At 36.3% G+C, this 18,403-nt stretch overlaps 1 protein-coding gene across 2 annotated transcripts in view; it reads right to left on the bottom strand.

Annotated features, from left to right (window-relative positions):
- Positions 1 to 229: 229 nt before the first annotated feature.
- Positions 230 to 18,403, bottom strand: part of CPNE8 (copine 8) — a 69,919-nt gene continuing 51,745 nt past the window's right edge. The window contains exons 14-20 of one of the 2 annotated variants that reach the window (XM_038154190.1): positions 17,470 to 17,516; positions 16,627 to 16,808; positions 14,585 to 14,712; positions 11,051 to 11,153; positions 8,400 to 8,457; positions 5,638 to 5,711; positions 230 to 2,178 (exon numbers count right to left, since the gene is read on the bottom strand). In XM_038154190.1, the coding sequence (XP_038010118.1) occupies positions 1,990 to 2,178; positions 5,638 to 5,711; positions 8,400 to 8,457; positions 11,051 to 11,153; positions 14,585 to 14,712; positions 16,627 to 16,808; positions 17,470 to 17,516 (781 nt within the window). In that variant the 3' untranslated portion in view covers positions 230 to 1,989. Of the gene's footprint in view, positions 2,179 to 5,637; positions 5,712 to 8,399; positions 8,458 to 11,050; positions 11,154 to 14,584; positions 14,713 to 16,626; positions 16,809 to 17,469; positions 17,517 to 18,403 lie in introns of those variants that run through there. The other variant, XR_005258976.1, reaches the window with a different exon arrangement.

Raw genomic sequence — 18,403 nt, 5'->3', positions numbered from 1 at the left:
AATGAGAGCTCATAAATTACTCTCAGCTGAGTAAGTTTGTTTTCTGGCATTCTAGTGATACGTTGAATACATGGCCCACTGGGAACCAGCACAAATATCAGCATAAAGATTTATCTAATCAAATGAAACAAGAGAAACATAGTATAACTTCAGTTTTTTCAAAAAGCGCCAACACTGTTCATGCAAAAAATAAATGTAGAGGATGAAAGGAGAACACCACCATCATATATTAGATTTAAACTTACTCTTTATGATGCACTTTCATCAAAATTTGTAGTTGCCAAGTATCAAATTTCACTCATGCAACATCAATCCACTAAGAAATACATATTTTGGTGAGAAAATTAAAGTCCATATTTATGTAAAAACTGTTTCAAAATAAAAATAAAACAAGATTTTTTTACCAAAAAAAGATTTTTTTTTGTTTTTGTTAACAGAATAATTATTTGGAAAACGTAATTTCCCACATGAAATAGTTAAAGGAAGTTAAATATATTTAAAAATGGAAGATTCTGCATTTACATAGTTATGCCATTAATATTGAAGATATGTTTTCTGGCAAAAAACTTCTCATGCTTAAAAAATGCACCCTAGTTTTATACTGTACATTACAACATACAGTAGTAAGAAACAGAATTAGTAAACAGGTTATATGCAAAGAAAAAAGTTACATATACAAGACGAATACAACCGTGACACAAAAAAAATTAATGTTCAGTTTAAACAGTATCTGAAGGCAATTCACAATCATTTCAGGAGTTCTGTGAAATTTAAGGCCATTAGTTCTAAATAAAATGTATCTGACACAAACTCACAAAACTGTGTATTTTGTACAAAATATACATGCAAAACCATTTTGCAATTATATATGAACAGGCATATAATAAATTTTTTGGGTAGTTCCGTACACAAAATTGTGAACAAAGCAACATAGTTGTGCAATTTTAAACCAGTTAATTAACTTTATTATTCATGCACCCTGAATGGAAATGTGATTAAATGACAATATTAAACCCAAGTATTATTAAGCCAAATATCCCTTTGAATGGGCAATCTAGACAAAAAAAAAGTTAAAATTTAAAATTTTTAGAGTTTAAAATAGTCCATTATAAAACATCTGCTGTAATCACTTCAAAAGACATTTCTGATGCAAAATTTCCAGTGCTTTAAGGAATGCATGATATGATTTAACAAGCTCAGTGAGTCAACTATAATACTCTGATAGCTCTGGATTGAGGTAATTTTCTTTAATTAATTAGAGCAAGTAACTATTCTAATTTTTTTCAGTAGTTAGTTTAAAAAACTGTAAACTTAGGTAAACTTAGAAATTGGAGAATCTCTGAAAAAATACACATACCTCCTCCTCAGTCTGGAGCTAGTTATAAGTCATATGCAATGATGTTGTTCCCATTTAGGAGCTGAAATTTTCAATACATGAGATTAATGGGTTACTGAGAACTGACTGAAGCACTTCAGTTACTTTAAAACACGTCAATATATTTGTCCTTAGCTTTCATTTGTATTTGTCTGGACAAACATTCAAAGAGATATTGCTTCTCTTGTTATCTTGTGACAAACTATTGCAAGCTAGAAGACACGTGAGTCAATATTCCAAACTTTTATTCTTAAGAATAGTTATAAAAGTACTGAAATTCAAAAATAGTAACATGTAAACATTGATACAAGTAATAGCATTCCTATACATTTATATACACACAGTATTCAGAGAGGACCCAATCTTCTGAGTTGAAAACCTGACTTGTGCTTCCCCCCTCCAATAAATACATCAAAAAAGTAGGGTGTTTGGACTAAAAAAAAAAGTCTCAGAACATCAACATTTTGCTCCTAGCATTTAAAAGCTTTCCAGTTGCTTATGCAACTAATAGGAGAATTTTGGTATGTGAAGAGAACTTTTCTAGCTCCAAAAAGTTATCAGAAGCTACTGCTGCATCCAGAGATTTGTGATAAACACTAAACACTTCAGAGCAGTCATATCTGAGTCTGCAACACGTGAATTGGGGGTGTGTAGGGGGGTGGTGCAGGTGATGGCTTTATTCCTCTGACTCTCATGTAGGACAGAAACTGCTCTGGGATTTCAGCCAGTACATCTTTAGCAAGCCTCGCCATGCTCAACACGTGGTTTCCACTTCTGTCAATGTAATCTCGGAATGGCACAAACTACAAAACAAAAGAGATGTTCACTCAGACACAGAATATATCTTACAACATAAAATAAGAAAGCTTAACCTAGGGGGTTAGAGTACATGAATGTGTTACCTTAAACAGTTTCAATGTACATATTCATCCATTGCATTTTATGTTATATATTTTATAAATATACACGTTGTATCTCAATTTTTATAGATCTGCCTTCTAATAGAAATAGTGTAACACTGTCACTTGATTGAACACCTACACGTGAGCCATGGCTAGCTCAGGTTGCTGATGACAAGCTCCACTGATATATTTGGGTTATCTCTCAACCCTTTCCATGCAAGAAGGTGATTTTGTCTCAGAAAGCCATTCTCAGCTTACATTCCCTGCTCCTGCAGCCACCCACCAGACTGCCTTCACTCTGGCACTTTTTGACCTCTGAAGTGAACCAAACAGAAAGGATGACTTTAAATTTTTTACCATTTTTGCATTATACCTAGTAGAACTATGAACCACCTGAACACTTTTAATATGATCCTAACAAATGCATAAAGAAGATAAGCAAAAATGATTGGATCAAAAAAGAGCTTGTTATGTGATAGCCAGATGTTCCACACCTAAACCATTTACCTGCCCAGCCCTGGCTTGGACTTTACAATACTTAATGAGAATCTTGTGCTACTGGCATACCAAAAGGAAACAATCCAGGCTCCTTGATTTTTTTATCTTGTGTAAAAAGTACATGCAGTCTGAATTGAAGAACATGTATCCCATCCTAAGAGATCCCCTTATCCATTAGTCTGCAGACATGGAATCTCAAACCACTGTTCTGCAGCAAAGTGAGGCTATTTCAACAGTGTAATTGTTGAAATGCAATTATGCAACACAGATGTTCTGATTTAGCTCTTCTCCTCTCCTCTCACCACAGAGATGTCAGAGGAGCTGGAGGCACTATGGACAGGAAAGCAAACCTAGAGATGTACAAGGACAGCTAACATGGGGATGGCAGAGGAATAGAATGAAAGGCATAAGAGAGACCGAAGGGAAACTGATGGAACGCCAAGTGCTTTTTCTATAATTTAAGAGTTTAATTAAAAAGGCTAATATGCAAAATACATTTCTCTCAGGAGAAACAACAGGTGCATCACTATAAGTAAATATCCTCCTAAAATGTCTTAAATAGCAAAAGGATAAGAAAGGAGCAGAAATGAAATAAAACTGAGGAAGAATTTGTACACAGGTAATACAGAGTCCCACAACATGTATACATATTAGTGAGGAGGAAATGTGAAGAACATGCCTCTGCATGAGTTGCAGCCAGTAGTAAATATAACACATACAGCAACTCACTGTTAACAGACAAACTTTTCCTGTACTAATTTAATCAAAGTAGTTCACAATACTGTTAGAATTAATAGGTAATTTCAAGAGTTAATTTTAATTAACCTAATACACAAAAAAATATAAACTGTTTTTATTTGAGTAGTTAGTTTTATAAAGGCAAATCAGTTTCAGCCTGCTAGATACAAAATAAAGGTCAAACCAAATTTAGATGGTATGACGGAATCCCTTTTTATTTATTCAGTTAGTCTATAAAGTAAATATTTGTTAGCATTTAGACAGAAAAAAGAGCACAAAATAACACTGTCTTTGGGTAACTCAATATGGCATGGGGCAACATTCTGATTAAAATATATTAATAATAAATAAACATTTTATTACAATTCTGATATGCAATGAATTCCAAAGGAATACAAAAGGGTATTCACTGCATTTTTTTCAGTACAGGTTAGTAATCTCAAAGCAAAGCATTTTCACAAATCTTATTTATAATATGTTAGAACTCTATCTATTTATGCTCTTTAAAGCTTTTTGGGCTGCTATTATTACAGAAATTATGTTGCCTATATTTAAATGCATTTAAACATAAGTGTAATGCTTGCCAGAAGATACCTGAATTAGCTTTAGAAAATCTGACATGGCACACAGGGCTTTGCAGAAATACTTGCTTGGGGTCCACCCCACACACTGCTCTGCTGAAAGCACTGACATTTACAGAACAACACCCCACAGACAGCCCCTCTCCAGCCCAATATGGACACCAAGGAACACTACAAAGACTTTGACAAAATGAGAAACAATTTCTTATCTTCTGCTCAGCTGTGTTACACCATCCCTACCTTCAAAATTATCTGACAACAGTGACCAAACCAGCATGTTTTACTCCTCTAAGAGTTTTGGTATCTCACTTTCTCATCAGCTGTTATCTCTGTATGTTGCAAAAAAAAAAAAGAAAAAAGTATCTTTCTCAACTCTTAGAATTCAGGAATCCATGACTTTCTTTAATGTATATCCATAAAGAGTATGAGGGTAATTTAATTTCTGTCTTATGCTCATTTCTGATGCCCATTTAGAAAAAAAATAGAGGGAATTTTAATGTAGTATTCAAGAAGACTGAAAAAAGAGTTCTGATCATTTTCATTTCCATATATTTATGTAGCTTTATTTATTTTTGTATTCTAATGAAACCAAACTATAAAATCAGGTGTCAAATACACATTTTGAACACATCCTTGGACTGAAATATTACATCCACTGGCAGTTATCAATCAATCAATCCTTAAACATTAAGGCATCAGTATTTGTAACATTAAACATTTTGAAGTTTCAGTTCCTGCAGATATAAATGGAAACAAATAAACACATCCCAAAGTTCATCAGCTGCTATCTGACCTTAATTATCATGCAGTATGAGCTATTGCTATGGCTCACTTATTCTTCCTCCATATACATTCTATTAAACAACAATATAAAAATCCAACCTAACTTGAACAGAAATAAGTGCAAATAAGTCAGAGGAAAAATAAGTGAACACTATGGAGTTCGACAAGTAGAAGGAATAAAGGAAGAAGAAGAAATGGCAGTTCTAAGGTGAGGTTTGAATCTAAGGATGCCTGTCAGTGTTTAAGAGTCATTTGGACAATGCCCTTATTAGCAAGCTCTAACTTTTACTCAGCCCTGTACTTAAGTGGCCAGGCAGTTGCACTAGATGTCTGTTCTAAGTCCCTTCCAACTTCAACTTCCAACTTCAATACTCTATTTTATAAATATATTCAGCCACTACCAGGAAATATGGCTTCCATATTAGCCATTATTCATTTAGCCAGAAACCATTTTTTCTGGAAACATCATGTTTCTCCAAATTTTCAGTAGCTAACTCTTCTCCATGGCTGTATAACACCAAGACTTTATAACAATGTCCTGCCAGTTAGGGGTCATTTCCTAACAAATGCAGATCCACTACTGTGTGTTCTAAAAAGGCTTAGAGCTGTCACACAGAGTTTCTGAGCTTGTTATAAACACCTCAAGATAAAGTATGTCAGTGCTAAGGTAAAATGAAAGGTAGGACTATAGATAGAAACGAGAATTCAAAACAAAGAGGAACAGTAAAATCCATCTATGAGAATATATTTTCTCTCCCACCTGAACAATGTCTCTTTCTGCAAACCTTCCTCTTGAAGAAATCCTCACTACATCCCCATCCAGTTCTTCCATAGCTTAAAAAAATAAACAAAAAAACTCAATGAGTTCAGGTACACAATAAAATCATCTTACTGAGAAAAAGTTCAAACAACTTACACTTTTGAGCAATAAAAAACCAACAATTCTTCTTTAGGTAACTCTCTTAAGATTATTTGCATCAGAAAATGCATCATGTTTAGCAGGTGATTTGCACTTTTTCATGGTGACAATACATACTTTTATCTTTATTGTCACCTTCAGAAAAGAACAGACTATGACAAAGTTTTTTATCCTTTCATTGCTCCAAACAGCAAGTATATCTGGTTTTGTAAGGCAACATATATATATATACTTTCAGAGGTGGAGAAGAATTCATCTTCAGCAGCTATTGTTACAGCAGATATCAGAGGATACAGCACAGAGAGGTAATAACTCACATTCACACTGAAAAAGCAGTATCTTCTAATGCTAAGGAATGAGGAGTGCTTAAAAAATTATTGACTTCATTGGGCAATTCTTCTTGTATCTTCTGAGCAGGATACAGGAAAGCTCTGTTGTCCAGATACCTGGAAGCTATTCTAGGTAGAAAGATGTACCAGCTCTCTTGGCAGAGTTGAAATGGATGGATTTGGGATCTCAGATTATTGCTGAGATGTTGGATCTGCAGTTTTACAAACCTTCTTTCAGTATGTGCTGTGAAAGCCAAAGCCCTGCACCTCAGCTTCTCAGGGGTTTACAAACTGGGCTACATCCACTGAAACCAGCACTTCAAACCCTAGTTCTTCTGGAGCAAGAACTAGAAAGTATAAATGACACCATCAGGAGCCAAGCTGAACAGAGTACATTTGTTCAAAGAAACAAATCAGTAGGTCTGCAGAGCATGTTGCCTGATGCTGTTGCAAAGACGTGCATGTATTCAAACCAGGAGACTGAACAAGTATTTGAAAGAGTTTCACTAAAAAATTTCCAAAACAGACATAAAGCACATCCTGCCCAGCAGACTCCAACCTAACACCAGTATTCAGGGAAATATCAAATTTGCTTAGTCTGTTCTTACCATTCTCTGGGGAACTAGCCGTGGCAATGTTAGATACAGAATACTGGGCAGAAAGGCTTCTGTTGGGACCTGTTACAATCATTCTCACATCCTTTAAGTGAAGCTCTGCCAAATGCATGGATCATCTACCCAAGCTCTCAAGTTGTAAGAACCCCTCTGGTATCCCCCAGAGGCTGGGAGATCTAGGGAGCAGGGAGATCTGAAGAGGAGCAGCTTGGTCTCTCTAGGGCAGCACTGAAGCTTCAGGGGCACTCGAATGCCCAGACACCCTGAACATCACCCTCCTGCAGGCACGCTCCTTCAGCAGCACAGCAGACATGGGGTCTGTTGTTTATGCCAGAAGGAACTTCTGTAAATGGAAGTAATTCCTCTGTCCTCTTGGGCACTGAGGGACCACAGACTAGGCATATGCTTCAGGGTGAATCTCACTGAGGCACTACACGCCAGGATTGTGGCTCCAAAGATGGAAACTGCAGAATGGATTCTGCAGTACAAACAGAATCCCAACTTGAGGAAAGGGGGAGGGAGGACACCCCAAGAACATGTCCTGACTGAGAAAGGGAGCCTGGGCAAATCCAAGGACTAGACAAACAGGGAGAAAGGGAAAATGCAATGGAGGGGTCAGGGAATAGTAAGTAACACACAGGACTATGTTGGAATTCTCAGGAGTAAAAATGAAGTTTACAAATTTCCATCATATACATTTATGAATATAAACTGTCCTTTCTCACTGATTGTGGCACACAATCATCTGAAGTGTAAGTGTGCACCTGGACAATTTGTTCATGGAGTAAGATAATTAAAATTATGACTACTATACCGCTTGCCAAGCAGCATGAGACTAATGCTTGTAATAAAATAAAATAAATTTGAAATACAATGATTTTTGTCTTGTTTTTTCCTACATTTAGAGTATTTGTACAAAAAATTAACGTGTCACAATCATTAGTGAAAACTAAACATCTGTGGTAGTAGTACTAAGTATATTTCATGTACAACAGAAGGCATACTGTCTAACCAGATGTACTGGAATTAAAAATTATTTAGGACTTTGAGGAACACACCCATACAATGTCTACACTTCACAGTGCAGTGATACATGCTTAATAAATTATTACAATTAATAGAAGCAGATTAGTTATTACAACAGAGAATGGTGTTCCAGAATATCATAGAAAGAATATGTAAACAACCTGGCAATTTCTCTCCTGCTGTAATATACTGTCAATGCTGCTGCACAGTAGGGCTCACTCCTGTCACCAAGTGAAACCCTGCTTAATCCAGATCACCTCAAATGTATTTATTTTTCTCAAGATTTTATTACTGCAGTAAGATCAATATTTCCACTCAAATGGCACTTCAAAAGGCATCTAAATATTTGTGTTGAAGAAATGGAACATTGCTTGAGTATAGTTACTTTACTGTAAATGCTGAGCCCCCATATGGCTCTGACTGGAACAGAGAGCCTAAGGGGCTACACAGCTCTACATGGTAGCTTGTAAGCACACTGAGTTATCAATCAATCAATCCAGCTGGAAATGCCAGCAGCACTCACTGCTCGCTTCATATAATGCTCTTTTAAAGACCAGTATTTGTTTGAAAAGCTGCATATTACTAAATCGTAAGCAAATATAACAAAAATTAGAAAAAACACTAGAACACTTACCATCAAACTCTGCTGGTCCTACCCCCACTATAATTATGGACATTGGAAGCTTTGAAGCCTTCAAAAGAAGAAGAAGAAGAGGTTTAATGCATTACATAACCTTTGCCAGTAATAGTGAACAAAAAAGACGCAGAAATTACGTTTTAAAGAACAATTTTTTCCCCCTAAAAGGTTGAGTGGTGTAAACTGTCTGCTTAAGTGGTACAAAACATCTTGGATGAAGACAGAAAGGCACATGATTATTTTATTTTTTCATTACCAAGTGTTTGAATCATATAGGATCCTAATTAAAGACAACAAACTATGTTAGCATTTAATACTAATATGACAACTAAGAGGACAAATTTCTCCTAGAAACTTTTGTAAACTGACAGTAATTGCAAATATGTACCTAATAACAGTCTGACATTTATTTAAATGTGCTTTGCTGTTTCTTGATCTTGCACAGCTGCTTGCAACTATGGGACACTATTTTGTACATTCATCTTATGCCAATCTTAAAAAGAAAATAAATAATCTACTTGAGCAATATGTATATTACATTTATTCCATTAATGAAATTTTACTCTAGTCAATCATCCATGCCACAGACAAGCAAGATATAGAATTGGCCTGTGGTAAGATTTTTAATTTTATCTTATTCATTCAAAGATATCTGGCTTTCTCTGAATAAACTCTGTAAAATCTTTAAAATTACAAAGACACTATCTTAAATATTGGACTCTCCTGCCCTGACAGTAGCATCAGTTTAGAGAAATAATGTGAATCTGCCTCTGATGAGGAAGGTATCAACTAAAACCAAAGAACATTCAGCAAATGTCAGGGTTGACAACTTACTGAGATAACTGTCATTTATTGAGATATTGTGATAAACTGTAAAATGTCTACAATCATTTTAAACATTAAACAGGAGCATACACTGGTCAAAAAAATCATAAACACAGACCTTCTGATCTCTTAGTACAGAACCTTCTGTTTTCTAGAATGTTATTTTTTGATTGTAAAGAAAGTATCCTTTCAAGAAATCCTACTCACACAGACACAGAATTATGTGATACGATGAAATATGAAACAGTAAGTGGCAAGGACAGCATAAAGACAAAGAGTTAAACTTTTGCATAAAAACCTAAGTGTTGGCATTTCCTGAATGACAGCATAACCTTTAAACAGTTTGGTAAAACAGAATGTGTCTGACATATATGCTGTAATGAGAAAGATGCCTAAAAGCACAATTAATGTTAAAATTGAAATATACTCTGAGTTTTATACACATCAAGTTGCATTGGACATCATTGCCCTTTTTAGTATTATGGATATTATTAAGACTAAAAAAACTGCTATTGAATACCATTTAATTAGTTCTGTCATGGTATACTGTGCTTACACTTCAGGAAATATGCAGAAAAATGAAGGTGTCTTCATAAAAAACCAAGACAGCAAATATTCCCAAACTTCCACTTGTTCCAAGCTAACAACACATCTGCTGTGTTTCCAGACAGTTGTAGACTAACAGCCATTATTTGTTGAAATGAACTATTACTGAAAACAAGGGTTTTCTGTATGTCTTAGTGGCAAAGGAATTAATCTTACAAGGTATCAGCCAACTGCACTCGCTGGTCTCTTATGCACAGACTTCAAATGGAAGGGTGAGTCAGAATCAAGAGCTGCTCTTTTTTTTCTCCACTGAGTCTTTTTGTCACCTAAAAGCAGCTCATCTAAAAGAAATAATGTTTCAAACTTCTAGTCTGGGCTAGAGAATGAATTTCCAAGCTGATTATTACACAGGTTCTGTGCATGGGCTGCAGGCTGGGACTGAGGGCATCCTGGTCCCAGGGAGAGGCAGAACACTGGGGCCGTATTTTCATGTGCACCCCACAAACTGCAACAGCATCAAATCTCTACAGGAGGTACTGAAAGTTGGTCTTCAAAACTATGCCACCTAATTCTACACTATTCACTGGGACATGATGCTAAATTACTTTAATGGAGGCTTTTCAACTCACCACGCTGCTGTTAACTAAATCCACTGTGGCATGTTAAAAACTACTGGTAGAGATCTTTTCCAACCAGTCTAGAAGTGTTTCTGTGAGTACTTTTATCTGAAATTTCCCAGAGGCAAAAGCACAATAGAACCTGCTCATAATACAGGATATTACCTATACCCATGGCAGTTTTGAAGAGAAAAATACTGAAAATAAGGCAGAAACTAAGAAATAAGGAACTTACAGAGTTCTAGGGGACTGTTTTGAGGGAAATCAGATGATTGGTATGCTTGCCATTCAGGATCGGAAAGCTGGGGGCAGTTTTTAAAAAGTGTGGGGATCAAAGCTGTCAGCAATTATAAGAAAGACAGAAAAGAGTTTACTATGCAAAACTGCATGGTGGGATGTGCATGAGGAAGGAGGAGGCAAGAAATAGATGAGCAAAATCATACAAACATACAGTTCCAGCGAGAAGAGTATCACAACAAACCACTATCTAATTAGGTCAAGTTCTTTCTTTTCATCTTTATGCATAATAAACTTTTCCAATTTGGTAAAAATGGATACTCATGGAACAAATCTGGTGCCTGAACTACTAATCCACTTACTTTACTGCCTAAAATATGAATTCCTACAAACATTTATTTCAACACTTTCAGTAAAACTTACATTCACTATGGATTCTTTTGTCTGTGCCATATCAGATATAACTCCATCTGTAATAATGAGAAGAACAAAATACTGGGAGCCATCTTTTACTGAAGCAGCATATCTGTGGGAAGAAAAACCAACATTACAATAGTAAACAAACCTTTATAAAAGGAATTAGTATGAAAACAAGCTGTATTTGTAAACTTTGACTATCAAGGGCTAAAGAACACAGTGAATTTCAAAAGTAAAGGCATTCATAACTAAGCCAGACTTCATACTTTTAATAAGAACATTGAAAAAACATAACTAACACAATATTGACAATCTGCATGTGTTGCATCAGTGAAAAATGGGAACTGCACCACTACCAAAGGGAGCATGGACAGAATGTGCTTTACAGCATCATGAGATGTTAGAAAACCTAAGTTGTTTAATAGGTATTACCTATGGGGTACATAGCTTTGTATGAACGGAATACATGAATACTGAATGGTTGGGTTTATAGCACAAATAAAACTTAACAGGAATCAACACGTTGCATATTTTTCTCTTCTTCCTTTTATTGTTTTTTCCCCTTAGAAATACAGGTTATTTACTGTTGACCATGACTGTAGATTTACAGTTCACATTTATGTGCAGGTTTGTAAAAGGCCTGAACGTGCACCCTGCAACCCTGGCCCCAATATTCGTTTCTTTGCACCACCCACAGATGTCTTTTCCTGCAAGATTCAAGCTTCTCCTTGTGCTGTACAGGAATGCAAGATAAAATACACCCAGTGACACCCAGTACCATTCCCACCTCAGTCAAAGAACCCAAGAAGCAACTACTCTTTGAAAACAAGCAGCTTTTGAAGGATTGCAAAGTCTAGGAAGAGAGGGAGCCCAAAAAGCCTCACTAAATTCTATGGCCCGAACAAAAGAACTTTTTTTTGTAGGAAGCTGTTTGCTGCTTCAGGCACTACAGTTCCTACTTCTATGAAGGTTCTTGGTGCTGTGAGGAAGTCAAGAAGTAGAACCTTGTGCAGTGAGTTGTATAGAGAGCAGTAAAAGAAAAAAATTAGTTGCCACAAGAATACCTTTGAATGCATGCCCAAATACCTAATATGACTGTGAAATAACTCACTATTTTTTGGTCACTGAATATGAAAGGCCTGGCTCACTGACCAGAGCATGTTCAATGATGGCCACAATGCTTGCCTATGCTTACAAAATTCTCTGAGGGTAACACAGTGCATTGGCAAGCAAGTACTTCTGATAAAAACAATGCTGCAGCCACAACTTACAAGAGTTTGGAGAAAGCCACAACTGACTAGCAGAACATCAGCATCCTGCACCCTCTCCCCGGGATGGAGATGGGTAAGGAAGCCATACAAGCAGTGAACCTGTTGGATATCACCTATCTGCATCCTGGCAGTAGGGACTGATAATCAAATATTGACATTAGCAAGACCTACCATGGAACACGTTTTCACTGCCAAGCAGAGACTTCTTTTATCTCACTTTTCCACACTGCTTATAAACTTTTCAATGATGATTGCACTGACAAGGTATGATGAGAGAGTAAAATACACATTATTATCCTACCTGAGCACTTAACACTGTCTACATACCTACACTGAAGAAATGGAACAGAAATTTGGTTATTTCAAAATTTTCACAGATGAAAATGCTCCAAAGCCTTTTGCAAGGAAGATCTTACATGAGGAAGGGAGATGGGAGATGACACTAAGTTGAATCTGGCATATTTAGGTAACTCTCTAACTGGGGAAAGGATAAAAAAAATCATTATCTGCCTAAAGAGTTCTCAAAGAATACCAGGATCACAACAGGATAGTAATATCTGACATTGTTTACAGAGATGTCATCAGAGGCACTCTTTCAAGTAGGAGGGATGTGGAAAGAAGAAATTTCTTTGAAGCTGAAAGTAGGTTCAAAGAGTAACTGCAGGGCAGTACCATGTCTATGAGAGTCACCAGAATAATTAAGAAATTGAACCTGAAGGAAAATGGTGTTACTGAGAACTGGACTGATACACAGATTGCTCTAAGGATGATCATGCAGCAGAAATCCTTGTGAAGACACTTAGCTTTCCCACCATAATGCAGTATGACTTGCTACTAGGAGAAGCTCCCAAAGTTTGCAACAAATTGATACTTAGACAAAAGTTCAGTGGAACGACTACTAATACTGGGGGACAATCTTCTGTTATTCTGCAAATGCTGGCAAATATTCCTGAAAAACAACTGGTGAGAAAAAGAGCTAATTTTATGCCAATACTTTGATAAAACTGGATCAAAAATTTCATTTTTTGCAATGAACAGCAGGCTTGAGATAAATTGCCAAGTTCTGGGTCAGGCATCTCAGCTGCTAGGACCAGTTTTGAAGAAAAAGAAGGAGCCAGAAAAACAATTGGGTTAGATTTCCAGATAATGTGGCTAATGCAGACTCTGAGTGCCACATATTGGAAAACTGCTACTCAAGAGATCGTGCCAAAGGAAAGATTAAAGGAGATAGATACTATCAGATGACAAGGAATGTAAAATACATGTACATAATTTTAATGGTAGGATCTGAAGACAAAACAACTAACCCTAATGATAAATAGCTGAAATCAGCTACCTAGCCATGCTAGGGGGCACAGAAAATTCTTTGCCCCACAGAATTTGCAAACTATTTTCTGCTGGTCTGTAGAACTAACAACAGCAAACCAGATAGTACATAAATATCTCTTGCTATTAAAATTAGCTATTTTGCAAGCTCATAAATAAAACATAACCAGTACAATGATTTACACATCCCTACTTCTTTATTTTGTAACCAGTAGCTCTTTGTGTCTATATATAAAACAAAATCTGTTCAGCAGATCACCTAAGCCATATAAATTTCCTATATAAATTCATGGAGGTATTATATTGGCAAGGTCTTGAGCTCAAGATTATAAGTCAAAATCTTGTCTGCCAAAATAAGGAAATATTATCCTTCTTAAGAAACTTTCTATAAACACAGGGAGGTTTGTACTTTGAGAGTTAGATGAGGTGTTGCATAACAGCACCATGGCTCCCCAGTGGTGACAGCTGTATCACTGCCTTAAAAGTAACACTACCAGCTGGGAATTGTTGGCACAGAGAGACCTGGAAGATTTTGTTGACATTTGGGACATTCAGAGATTAGAGAAACTACACATACCTAAAAAAACTCAGAGCTTATAAAAATTTTTGATAGATGCATGTATTTTCTGTGAAGCAATAATTCTGTGCTCTAAAGGACAAAAAAGGAACAGGACATGACAAAAATTTTCTTTCCTTATGATTTCTGCTAAGATTTTGACTCAGACTGGTCAACGGGATCACTTGTATTTCTTTACTATCAGCAATTAAATTCTGCATAATACCAGCACATGGTCTTCAAACCTACTCAACACAAGGTAATTATGGGACTGAATAAACAAAACAACTGCCAACAAATACCTTCCTCTGTAACTATCAGCCTTTTATATGCAGCAGTTGTTCTGACACGAAGAAGTTTCCGCACAGCACCTGTTGTGATGCTTACCTGGCTACATGATTAATTACAGGAGCAAAGTTTGTTGGTCCATAAAGCTGTACAGATTTTAGACTCCTGTAATATGCCTCCATTACACCATCAATTCCATGGCAGTATGGATTTTGAGGGTTTCCATTCTAATGAAAACAAGAGATGATTAATCAGTACAAGTAATTATGAAGTAAAAACTACACAGGTTAATGAACACTACCCAGTGTAGATATTTAAAAGGCAAAGACCTAAGCATTCTAGGATCTATTCAGAGATCCTACAAATGCCCAGTGTATGTGCCATGTCTGCTTGTGAGTGTCAACTGCTGAGATAAGGAGGTTCTACCAGCCTCAGCAGTCTGAATCACTAGGGCTGGCTCCTAGACATAAACACCACCTTTAGTGTATTAAATACTCCCTTCATACATACAACAGTTACAGGCATTTCCCTGTGTGGATTTAAGGTATGAATTACAGGTCAGATGTAAATCTGGAAGCATGTTTAGGAGCACAGTTCAGGCTCAATGATTTATTCTTTTAAAAATGTGAAAAAAAGAAATGGTAGCCAGACTCTAAGTTCAAGCACTTAGAAGTGTGTAAGGTAAATAATAAACTTTTCATTGTTTTGGCCCAATATTTCTGCACTGAAAAAATTCTTTTTGACCTGGTATAGAGAAATGAAGAAAGGAATTTACTCTTTGGGAGCCTACAAAATGGCTGGTCTGTAAATTCTTAGGGTAGGCATTTTAATACCTATCTTCATAACTACTCTTTAACAAGGATACCTATTTACAGATGGCAATACAAACATAAAAGCAGAATTCCACACCCATGTCAGGCCAAACAAATGATCTATAACCTTTCAAATCCTCCTACTCTCCTTCATATGCCAACACCTCATTGGCTTAATGTGCCAGTACCACATTCTGAGGTAAAGTATACTTGCCTGAGAATCTAGACAACCAAAGGGGATTTGGGACAGAATTTGTCTAAAACGTTAAAAGAAGAGCTGAAAACACTGCTAAGCATTATGTGGGAGACACTTATATATGTTATATATGGAGAAAGGAAATACACACACACACACATATATATATACATGTATATATATGTATGTATGTGGTGCTTTTTCTTCTGTAAAAGTATCACAATGGCTCATAAAGTAACTCAATTAATTTTAGAAATATCCTTAAAACTGAAAGATGTATTGATATATTTGGAATTGCTATACCGAGTCCAAAGTCTGCAATTTAAATGAGTATTTGCAATTGCATCTGTTTTAAATTACATCTATGTGGAAAACATTTCCCTGAGGTAAGATATGTTGCACTCTTTTCTAGCACAGGCTGACAGAAGAAATACACATCCACAGTCACCCATCTGCTGCCATGTCTTGGATGCTAACTGATTTGAACTCCCCTGATACACCTACATTTGCTATAATTCTGACAAATTTATCCTACCCTGAGAAGAACAAAAACCTCAAAACAAGCAAGTAGATAAACCACCAACACCAATTACAAGCATCACCTTTCTGGCAAATCCTGGTAGATTTTAGATTTACAAATTAACTGACCCATGGAGCAATCTCAGATTTGTTCTTATCAACTCATCTTTTAGTCCACTTAGATATCCCTAGGTCACTGAACTAGCAGCCTGTAAAGACAGAGATCCCAGAAAATGAGACATAATAGCAAGAATAATGATGATATTTTATTTTGGAACATGATTCGTTTGCTTCTTTAGAGATACCAGCTTCAGCTTGAAGTCTTTAAAGCATCTGTTTCTCAAGCTGCTACAGCTGAGGTTAAAGATTATTACTTTTCTTTATTACAATATTTGGCCTACAGGGACTTCTTGACTCCATATTTCTCTCAATAACTTCCAGTGAAGTAACTTCACTATGAGTAAAAGTTTTGAAACAACTATTTAGAGTAATCACAGAAGACTTAGCACATTCTCTGTTCTTTACTTGTCCAATAACTGCTTAAGACTACATCCTTAACTCCCAAAATTCTGTTGTAGTAAAGAAATTTTAAAAGTATATTTTTATTTACTTACCAGTGCAAATTCATGTGATACTCTTCCATCTGGAGGAAGTCTAGCTCCAAAACCTAGAGCTGGGAACATTTTATCACTATCATAGTCCTGAATTATTTCACCAACAGCTCTCAGTGCCATGCCATAGGCATTCAGCTGATAGGGATTCATGTAGTGCAGTGAAGTTGGCTGTAAAGGGTTACCTGTTGAAGCAAGGATCAGATTTACTTTAATTCTGAATCACTTCATCACTTGAATTTTCTCTCTTAAAAATAAGAAGTTGTATCAGATAAAAAGGCAGTGTTCTGAATAAATTTCAAAAGTAGTAGATCTCTAGTAGTTCTAAACACATTTTAGCAGAAGTAGCTGTATTTCAGCACTGAAAGGGCAGCAAGAAACTTGTAGATTTGTGCAATTTATACACTTTTAAGACAAAATTTACAAAAGTATTATGACATTGTGAAAGCAGCTTTGGAGGAGGATCACAACTTATCTCTGCTTGATCCCACTTCAGCCTCACTCCCCCTGGAACTATTTGGCCCTTCTCAATGGGTTCTCCTAAGTTTTCTCCCAGCAGTTCCAAAAAACCAAACAATAATGCTACTAATAATCAAAAAATACACAGATATTTGCAAATGGCTTCTGATTATTAAATTTTCTATGTAGCTTTTCCAACTTCTATCTGTTCTGTTTGTCCTGTTATCCTAGACAGGAATTAGCCTCTCATCTGTTGCTCAGCAAAATGGAATCCCAAGTCCAGGTGGTGCCAGCTGAATACTGTTACAAACACACACATACGTGCACTTAAAACTGAGCACAGCACAAATACACACGAGATTTTTATTTTTAAGTAAATCCTCTTACCATTGGAGGCTGTGAAATCAATAGCGACTGTGAAATTGATTTGGGTTCTGCAGAAAAAGCAAACACAAATCTTATTAATAGCAGTGCCACTATGGAGAAAAATAAACAAGAGATGGTAACATCATTTGTGGACAAACTGTTGGACACTGACTTTCTAATAGAGGAAATAAACACTGAAAATACTCTTATGTAAGGTTCAAGCCAAGGACTGCCAAGGGCTGCACAACACTAGCTTATTAACACACTGAAAACAGTTACTTGACTCCATCATTCTTTTTTTCATTGTTTATTAAAAATCCTAAATAAATAATTAGTAAGAACTTAACTTCCATAAATATTATTAATTCTTTTTAACAGTAATACTGATTTTCCCTTGGACACATTGTAACCCTGGTCATGCAAGATGTCCTCTCCCAGCTGAGGTGGAATACCAAAACAGAGCAATGTGCCTTTTGGATTCAGTGCTGCATAAATCACTACTACTTTGCTATAATTTAGTTGGTATAGAAATACATTACCTACTTGAAAGTGATAGGTAATTTTACCCTATCTTCCTATATACTACAAGAAATGAAGAAAATATCTTTAAAGGAACAGTAATCCTCACCTCACAGCCACAGAGAGAGCAACGTGAAACCTGTCATCTTTAATATGAGTTCCATCAGTATTGATAGACTAAGGGAACAAATCGAGCCTGAATGTAGTTTTTGACTAGGTTTGATTATGGTTTTTTAAGCAGTGCATTGGAAGAAATCATGAATTCCCTGTGGCTTCAGAATGACAACCAGCTGGTCTGTCAGCAGGGGGGAGCAGTTGAAGGTTTGAGGACCACTTACTGCACAGAACTGTACAACAGAGCTGTCAGAGTAACTAATTCTAAGAGGCTGCATCCTCTCCACGGCATCTGAACCCCCAGTGCCCCTTATAATTTCCC

This window comes from Motacilla alba, chromosome 1A, assembly GCF_015832195.1.
Source record: "Motacilla alba alba isolate MOTALB_02 chromosome 1A, Motacilla_alba_V1.0_pri, whole genome shotgun sequence".
In the NCBI taxonomy this organism is placed as follows: Eukaryota; Metazoa; Chordata; class Aves; order Passeriformes; family Motacillidae; genus Motacilla; species Motacilla alba.
The sequence above is the reverse complement of the archived record's forward strand: the minus strand, read 5'-3'. Positions and strand labels throughout refer to the sequence as shown.